The sequence below is a fragment of the Scyliorhinus torazame genome, chromosome 16 (assembly GCF_047496885.1).
Source record: "Scyliorhinus torazame isolate Kashiwa2021f chromosome 16, sScyTor2.1, whole genome shotgun sequence".
In the NCBI taxonomy this organism is placed as follows: domain Eukaryota; kingdom Metazoa; phylum Chordata; class Chondrichthyes; order Carcharhiniformes; family Scyliorhinidae; genus Scyliorhinus; species Scyliorhinus torazame.
Window position 1 is genome coordinate 87088574 of NC_092722.1, and position 8079 is coordinate 87096652.

At 58.6% G+C, this 8079-nt stretch overlaps 1 protein-coding gene across 1 annotated transcript in view; it reads right to left on the bottom strand.

The window, feature by feature from the left end:
• Nucleotides 1-219: 219 nt before the first annotated feature.
• LOC140392275 (triosephosphate isomerase-like) overlaps nt 220-8079 on the bottom strand; it is a 12485-nt gene continuing 4625 nt past the window's right edge. The window contains exons 2-3 of the mRNA XM_072477592.1: nt 2326-2413; nt 220-861 (exon numbers count right to left, since the gene is read on the bottom strand). Of these exons, the coding sequence (XP_072333693.1) occupies nt 743-861; nt 2326-2413 (207 nt within the window). The 3' untranslated portion in view covers nt 220-742. The remainder of the gene's footprint in view (nt 862-2325; nt 2414-8079) is intronic.

Below are 8079 nucleotides of genomic sequence, written 5' to 3' on the forward strand. Positions count from 1 at the left end.
GGAACCCGCTCCCACGGGGGGAGAATGTGGAACCCGCTCCCACGGGGGGAGAATGTGGAACCCGCTCCCACGGGGGGAGAATGTGGAACCCGCTCCCACGGGGGGAGAATGTGGAACCCGCTCCCACGGGGGGAGAATGTGGAACCCGCTCCCACGGGGGGAGAATGTGGAACCCGCTCCCACGAGGTGGGGGAAAAGCTATACGACACCGACGCCATCTCAGTCTATACATTTAATATTCTATCTAATATCACAGAAAATGGCAGCACATCCTCACAAGGGAGGGGGGGGGGAAATAACACGGACAACACTTTGGAGTGTCACATCACACCCAGGCAGTAAGAGAAATGAAGAGTTTGCTCTTCGGGAGGTGTACGCGCGTGCGTGTGGGGGTTGGACAGAGGGAGATGGGGAGCAGTGAGAGGCTAGGAACTTGCAGCCCCTCAGCCAGATCTCCCCCCACACCCCCCATTCAAAACAAGGATATACACTCTTCTCTAACAGCACTTCAATGAGCTGAGATGTCGGGTAGTGCCTGGGATGAGGATGGAGACGTCTCTCTTTCTCTCTTCCCCTTTCCCAGTGAGAGAGGGAGAGAGAGTCACACACACAGGGAGGGAGACCAGGGGGGTGTGAGCCTGTCCAATGCCCTCGGTGACGCACGTTCCCGGAGATGGGGCCTGATTTCTGGGCCCAGCCCCCGACCCCCTCTCGCTTCTCTGCAGCCTGGGCACCCGCCCGACTACTGTTTGGCATTGATGATGTCCACGAACTCCGGCTTCAGGGAGGCACCGCCCACGAGGAATCCATCCACGTCGCCCATGCTGGCCAGTTCCACACAGGTCCCGGCTGTGACTGAACCTGAGAAAAGATAAAGACATGGGGAGAGTGAGGCGGGGGAGAAAGGGGGGACCGAGCGAGGCGGGGGGACCGAGCAAGGCGGGGGGGAGAAAGGGGGGACCGAGCGAGGCGGGGGGAGGGAGAAGGGGGGACCGAGCGAGGCGGGGGGGGGGGGGGGGGGGGGGGGGAGAGAAGGGGGGACCGAGCGAGGCGGGGCGGGGGGGGAGAGAAGGGGGGACCGAGCGGGGGGAGGGGGGGGGGAAGAGAAGGGGGGACCGAGCGAGGCGGGGGGGGAGAAGGGGGGAACGAGCGAGGCAGGGGGGGAGAAGGGGGGACCGAGCGAGGCGGGGGGGGGGGGGGGGGGGAGAGAAGGGGGGACCGAGCGAGGCGGGGCGGGGGGGGAGAGAAGGGGGGACCGAGCGGGGGGAGGGGGGGGGGAAGAGAAGGGGGGACCGAGCGAGGCGGGGGGGGAGAAGGGGGGAACGAGCGAGGCAGGGGGGGAGAAGGGGGGACCGAGCGAGGCGGGGGGGTGCGAAGTGGGGACCGAGCGAGGCGAGGGGGTGCGAAGGGGACCGAGCGAGGCGAGGGGGTGCGAAGGGGACCGAGCGAGGCGAGGGGGTGCGAAGGGGACCGAGCGAGGCGAGGGGGTGCGAAGGGGACCGAGCGAGGCGAGGGGGTGCGAAGGGGACCGAGCGAGGCGAGGGGGTGCGAAGGGGACCGAGCGAGGCGAGGGGGTGCGAAGGGGACCGAGCGAGGCGAGGGGGTGCGAAGGGGACCGAGCGAGGCGAGGGGGTGCGAAGGGGACCGAGCGAGGCGAGGGGGTGCGAAGGGGACCGAGCGAGGCGAGGGGGTGCGAAGGGGAGCGACCGAGCGAGGGGGTGCGAAGGGGAGCGACCGAGCGAGGGGGTGCGAAGGGGAGCGACCGAGCGGGGGGGGTGCGAAGGGGAGCGACCGAGCGGCGGGGGGGGGTGCGAAGGGGAGCGACCGAGCGGGGGGGGGGGGGGGGGGGGTGCGAAGGGCAGACCGAACGTGTTGCGGGGGGGAAAAAGGGGGGAAAAGGCAGGGATGGGAGAGTCGGGGGGTGGGTGGTTGGGGAGGTCCGGGACAGAAAAAGATATAACTACGTTTGTCAATAATAGCAGAACCCGCAGCACCCCTCAGATTGCAATCAGGGTCAAACCTGCCTCTTGCGCAGGTTCATAGATCAGCATGTCGATGGAACAGGGAGGAACAGAGAAGAGAGGGTTTCAACCCACTGTGTCGATGGCAGCTCGCTGAGAGTCTACCCCTTTCACTATCCTCAAAAACCACCGGCGGGTGATTGTCCATTCCGAACAGGAATTCTGTGCTCCCTAAATCAAGTACAGGGAGCTCGAGGGTCCAAGTGCCTCACTGTTGGATTTAAATCTGTCCACCGGCCCTCCTTGGGGGCCAGCTCACGGTCGGATATTGCTCACGGTCGAGGAGACGCTCAAACACACCCACCTCCGTAAATTATACGGCAACACTTCGATACGCCCTCAGAGACATTGTCCTTGAGCCACTTGCGAATCTTCTGATGAATTTCTTGGGCCTTTCAGAAGGGAGAGAAATAACATCAGAGAGAGAGAGAGAGAGAGTGAAAGAGAGAAGGAAGGGAGAGGGGGGAGGCCAAGAGAGAGGGGGGGGCAAGCGAGAGAAGGGGGGAAAAAGAGCGAGAAGGGGGGAAAAAGAGCGAGAAGGGGGGAAAAAGAGCGAGAAGGGGGGAAAAAGAGCGAGAAGGGGGGAAAAGAGCGAGAAGGGGGGAAAAGAGCGAGAAGGGGGGAAAAGAGCGAGAAGGGGGGAAAAGAGCGAGAAGGGGGGAAAAGAGCGAGAAGGGGGGAAAAGAGCGAGAAGGGGGGAAAAGAGCGAGAAGGGGGGAAAAGAGCGAGAAGGGGGGAAAAGAGCGAGAAGGGGGGAAAAGAGCGAGAAGGGGGGAAAAGAGCGAGAAGGGGGGAAAAGAGCGAGAAGGGGGGAAAAGAGCGAGAAGGGGGGAAAAGAGCGAGAAGGGGGGAAAAGAGCGAGAAGGGGGGAAAAGAGCGAGAAGGGGGGAAAAGAGCGAGAAGGGGGGAAAAGAGCGAGAAGGGGGGAAAAGAGCGAGAAGGGGGGAAAAGAGCGAGAAGGGGGGAAAAGAGCGAGAAGGGGGGAAAAGAGCGAGAAGGGGGGAAAAGAGCGAGAAGGGGGGAAAAGAGCGAGAAGGGGGGAAAAGAGCGAGAAGGGGGAAAAGAGCGAGAAGGGGGAAAAGAGCGAGAAGGGGGAAAAGAGCGAGAAGGGGGGAAAAGAGCGAGAAGGGGGGAAAAGAGCGAGAAGGGGGGAAAAGAGCGAGAAGGGGGGAAAAGAGCGAGAAGGGGGGAAAAGAGCGAGAAGGGGGGAAAAGAGCGAGAAGGGGGGAAAAGAGCGAGAAGGGGGGAAAAGAGCGAGAAGGGGGGAAAAGAGCGAGAAGGGGGGAAAAGAGCGAGAAGGGGGGAAAAGAGCGAGAAGGGGGGAAAAGAGCGAGAAGGGGGGAAAAGAGCGAGAAGGGGGGAAAAGAGCGAGAAGGGGGGAAAAGAGCGAGAAGGGGGGAAAAGAGCGAGAAGGGGGGAAAAGAGCGAGAAGGGGGGAAAAGAGCGAGAAGGGGGGAAAAGAGCGAGAAGGGGGGAAAAGAGCGAGAAGGGGGGAAAAGAGCGAGAAGGGGGGAAAAGAGCGAGAAGGGGGGAAAAGAGCGAGAAGGGGGGAAAAGAGCGAGAAGGGGGGAAAAGAGCGAGAAGGGGGGAAAAGAGCGAGAAGGGGGGAAAAGAGCGAGAAGGGGGGAAAAGAGCGAGAAGGGGGGAAAAGAGCGAGAAGGGGGGAAAAGAGCGAGAAGGGGGGAAAAGAGCGAGAAGGGGGGAAAAGAGCGAGAAGGGGGGAAAAGAGCGAGAAGGGGGGAAAAGAGCGAGAAGGGGGGAAAAGAGCGAGAAGGGGGGAAAAGAGCGAGAAGGGGGGAAAAGAGCGAGAAGGGGGGAAAAGAGCGAGAAGGGGGGAAAAGAGCGAGAAGGGGGGAAAAGAGCGAGAAGGGGGGAAAAGAGCGAGAAGGGGGGAAAAGAGCGAGAAGGGGGGAAAAGAGCGAGAAGGGGGGAAAAGAGCGAGAAGGGGGGAAAAGAGCGAGAAGGGGGGAAAAGAGCGAGAAGGGGGGAAAAGAGCGAGAAGGGGGGAAAAGAGCGAGAAGGGGGGAAAAGAGCGAGAAGGGGGGAAAAGAGCGAGAAGGGGGGAAAAGAGCGAGAAGGGGGGAAAAGAGCGAGAAGGGGGGAAAAGAGCGAGAAGGGGGGAAAAGAGCGAGAAGGGGGGAAAAGAGCGAGAAGGGGGGAAAAGAGCGAGAAGGGGGGAAAAGAGCGAGAAGGGGGGAAAAGAGCGAGAAGGGGGGAAAAGAGCGAGAAGGGGGGAAAAGAGCGAGAAGGGGGGAAAAGAGCGAGAAGGGGGGAAAAGAGCGAGAAGGGGGGAAAAGAGCGAGAAGGGGGGAAAAGAGCGAGAAGGGGGGAAAAGAGCGAGAAGGGGGGAAAAGAGCGAGAAGGGGGGAAAAGAGCGAGAAGGGGGAAAAGAGCGAGAAGGGGGGAAAAGAGCGAGAAGGGGGAAAAGAGCGAGAAGGGGGGAAAAGAGCGAGAAGGGGGGAAAAGAGCGAGAAGGGGGGAAAAGAGCGAGAAGGGGGGAAAAGAGCGAGAAGGGGGGAAAAGAGCGAGAAGGGGGGAAAAGAGCGAGAAGGGGGGAAAAGAGCGAGAAGGGGGGAAAAGAGCGAGAAGGGGGGAAAAGAGCGAGAAGGGGGGAAAAGAGCGAGAAGGGGGGAAAAGAGCGAGAAGGGGGGAAAAGAGCGAGAAGGGGGGAAAAGAGCGAGAAGGGGGGAAAAGAGCGAGAAGGGGGGAAAAGAGCGAGAAGGGGGGAAAAGAGCGAGAAGGGGGGAAAAGAGCGAGAAGGGGGGAAAAGAGCGAGAAGGGGGGAAAAGAGCGAGAAGGGGGGAAAAGAGCGAGAAGGGGGGAAAAGAGCGAGAAGGGGGGAAAAGAGCGAGAAGGGGGGAAAAGAGCGAGAAGGGGGGAAAAGAGCGAGAAGGGGGGAAAAGAGCGAGAAGGGGGGAAAAGAGCGAGAAGGGGGGAAAAGAGCGAGAAGGGGGGAAAAGAGCGAGAAGGGGGGAAAAGAGCGAGAAGGGGGGAAAAGAGCGAGAAGGGGGGAAAAGAGCGAGAAGGGGGGAAAAGAGCGAGAAGGGGGGAAAAGAGCGAGAAGGGGGGAAAAGAGCGAGAAGGGGGGAAAAGAGCGAGAAGGGGGGAAAAGAGCGAGAAGGGGGGAAAAGAGCGAGAAGGGGGGAAAAGAGCGAGAAGGGGGGAAAAGAGCGAGAAGGGGGGAAAAGAGCGAGAAGGGGGGAAAAGAGCGAGAAGGGGGGAAAAGAGCGAGAAGGGGGGAAAAGAGCGAGAAGGGGGGAAAAGAGCGAGAAGGGGGGAAAAGAGCGAGAAGGGGGGAAAAGAGCGAGAAGGGGGGAAAAGAGCGAGAAGGGGGGAAAAGAGCGAGAAGGGGGGAAAAGAGCGAGAAGGGGGGAAAAGAGCGAGAAGGGGGGAAAAGAGCGAGAAGGGGGGAAAAGAGCGAGAAGGGGGGAAAAGAGCGAGAAGGGGGGAAAAGAGCGAGAAGGGGGGAAAAGAGCGAGAAGGGGGGAAAAGAGCGAGAAGGGGGGAAAAGAGCGAGAAGGGGGGAAAAGAGCGAGAAGGGGGGAAAAGAGCGAGAAGGGGGGAAAAGAGCGAGAAGGGGGGAAAAGAGCGAGAAGGGGGGAAAAGAGCGAGAAGGGGGGAAAAGAGCGAGAAGGGGGGAAAAGAGCGAGAAGGGGGGAAAAGAGCGAGAAGGGGGGAAAAGAGCGAGAAGGGGGGAAAAGAGCGAGAAGGGGGGAAAAGAGCGAGAAGGGGGGAAAAGAGCGAGAAGGGGGGAAAAGAGCGAGAAGGGGGGAAAAGAGCGAGAAGGGGGGAAAAGAGCGAGAAGGGGGGAAAAGAGCGAGAAGGGGGGAAAAGAGCGAGAAGGGGGGAAAGAGCGAGAAGGGGGAAAAGAGCGAGAAGGGGGGAAAAGAGCGAGAAGGGGGGAAAAGAGCGAGAAGGGGGGAAAAGAGCGAGAAGGGGGGAAAAGAGCGAGAAGGGGGGAAAGAGCGAGAAGGGGGGAAAAGAGCGAGAAGGGGGAAAAGAGCGAGAAGGGGGGAAAAGAGCGAGAAGGGGGGAAAAGAGCGAGAAGGGGGAAAAGAGCGAGAAGGGGGGAAAAGAGCGAGAAGGGGGGAAAAGAGCGAGAAGGGGGAAAAGAGCGAGAAGGGGGAAAAGAGCGAGAAGGGGGGAAAAGAGCGAGAAGGGGGAAAAGAGCGAGAAGGGGGAAAGAGCGAGAAGGGGGGAAAAGAGCGAGAAGGGGGGAAAAGAGCGAGAAGGGGGAAAAGAGCGAGAAGGGGGAAAAGAGCGAGAAGGGGGAAAAGAGCGAGAAGGGGGAAAAGAGCGAGAAGGGGGAAAAGAGCGAGAAGGGGGGAAAAGAGCGAGAAGGGGGAAAAGAGCGAGAAGGGGGGAAAGAGCGAGAAGGGGGGAAAAGAGCGAGAAGGGGGGAAAGAGCGAGAAGGGGGGAAAGAGCGAGAAGGGGGGAAAAGAGCGAGAAGAGGGGGAAAGAGCGAGAAGGGGGGAAAGAGCGAGAAGGGGGGAAAGAGCGAGAAGGGGGGGAAAGAGCGAGAAGGGGGGAAAGAGCGAGAGGGGAAAAGAGCGAGAAGGGGGGAAAAGAGCGAGAAGGGGGGAAAAGAGCGAGAAGGGGGGAAAAGAGCGAGAAGGGGGGAAAAGAGCGAGAAGGGGGGAAAAGAGCGAGAAGGGGGAAAAGAGCGAGAAGGGGGAAAAGAGCGAGAAGGGGGGAAAAGAGCGAGAAGGGGGGAAAAGAGCGAGAAGGGGGGAAAAGAGCGAGAAGGGGAAAAGAGCGAGAAGGGGGGAAAAGAGCGAGAAGGGGGGAAAAGAGAGAAGGGGGAAAAGAGAGAAGGGGGGAAAGAGAGAAGGGGGGAAAGAGAGAAGGGGGGAAAAGAGAGAAGGGGGAAAAGAGAGAAGGGGGGAAAAGAGAGAAGGGGGGAAAAGAGAGAAGGGGGGAAAAGAGAGAAGGGGGGAAAGAGAGAAGGGGGGAAAGAGAGAAGGGGGGAAAGAGAGAAGGGGGAAAAGAGAGAAGGGGGAAAGAGAGAAGGGGGAAAGAGAGAAGGGGGGAAAGAGAGAAGGGGGGAAAAGAGAGAAGGGGGGAAAAGAGAGAAGGGGGGAAAGAGAGAAGGGGGGAAAGAGAGAGGGGGGAAAGAGAGAAGGGGGGAAAGAGAGAAGGGGGGAAAGAACGAGAGAAGGGGGGAAAAGGAGAGAAGGGGGACAAAGAGAGAAGGGGGGAAAAGAGAGAAGGGGGGACAAAGAGAGAAGGGGGAAAGAGAGAAGGGGGGAAAAGAGAGAAGGGGGGAAAAGAGAGAAGGGGGAAAAGAGAGAAGGGGGGAAAGAGACGAAGGGGGGAAAAGAGAGAAGGGGGGAAAAGAGAGCAAGGGGGAAGAGAAAGAAGAGAAGGGGGAAAAGAGAGAAGGGGGAAAAGAGAAGGGGGAAAACGAGAGAAGGGGGAAAGAGAGAAGGGGGAAAAGAGAGAAGGGGGAACAGAGAGAAGGGGGAAAAGAGAGAAGGGGGGAAAAGAGAGAAGGGGGGAACAAGAGAGAGAAGGAGGGAAAGAGAGAGAAGGAGGGAGAAAGAGAGAAGAGGAAAGAGAGAGAAGGGGCCAAAAGAGCAGAGAAGGGGAAAAAGAGAGAGATGGGGGAAAAGAGAGAGATGGGGAAAGAGATGAGAGAGAGAGAGAGAGAGAGTTAGCTGGTTTCAGGTATTATGACCCCAACAACAGTGCAGGAACCCAGTTGGGTTTGGTATCGGGGTTGGTGGGGAACATGGAGGTGGTAGGTGTTCTCGACATGTTGCTGCACCCATTGTCCTTCTAGATGGTCATGGGTTTGGAAACGTGTCATTATCATGCGAGTGTCCCTTTAAGAAAGGTTTAGCTCTCTACATCATGTGACTTGATGTAATTTGTGGCTGTGAGGTGAGAGGGTTTGAGTTTGGTTGCTGTGGACTACAGAAAGAGAAAATAAGTACGTTTTTATTTTAAAAGGCTGTTCCAGTCAATTGCACATTGGGTGTGGTTAACACTTTAAAAGATATAGTTGTTTTTCAGGAGTTTTAAAATCGGTTTGGAAACTGGATCCAAATTTCAGGA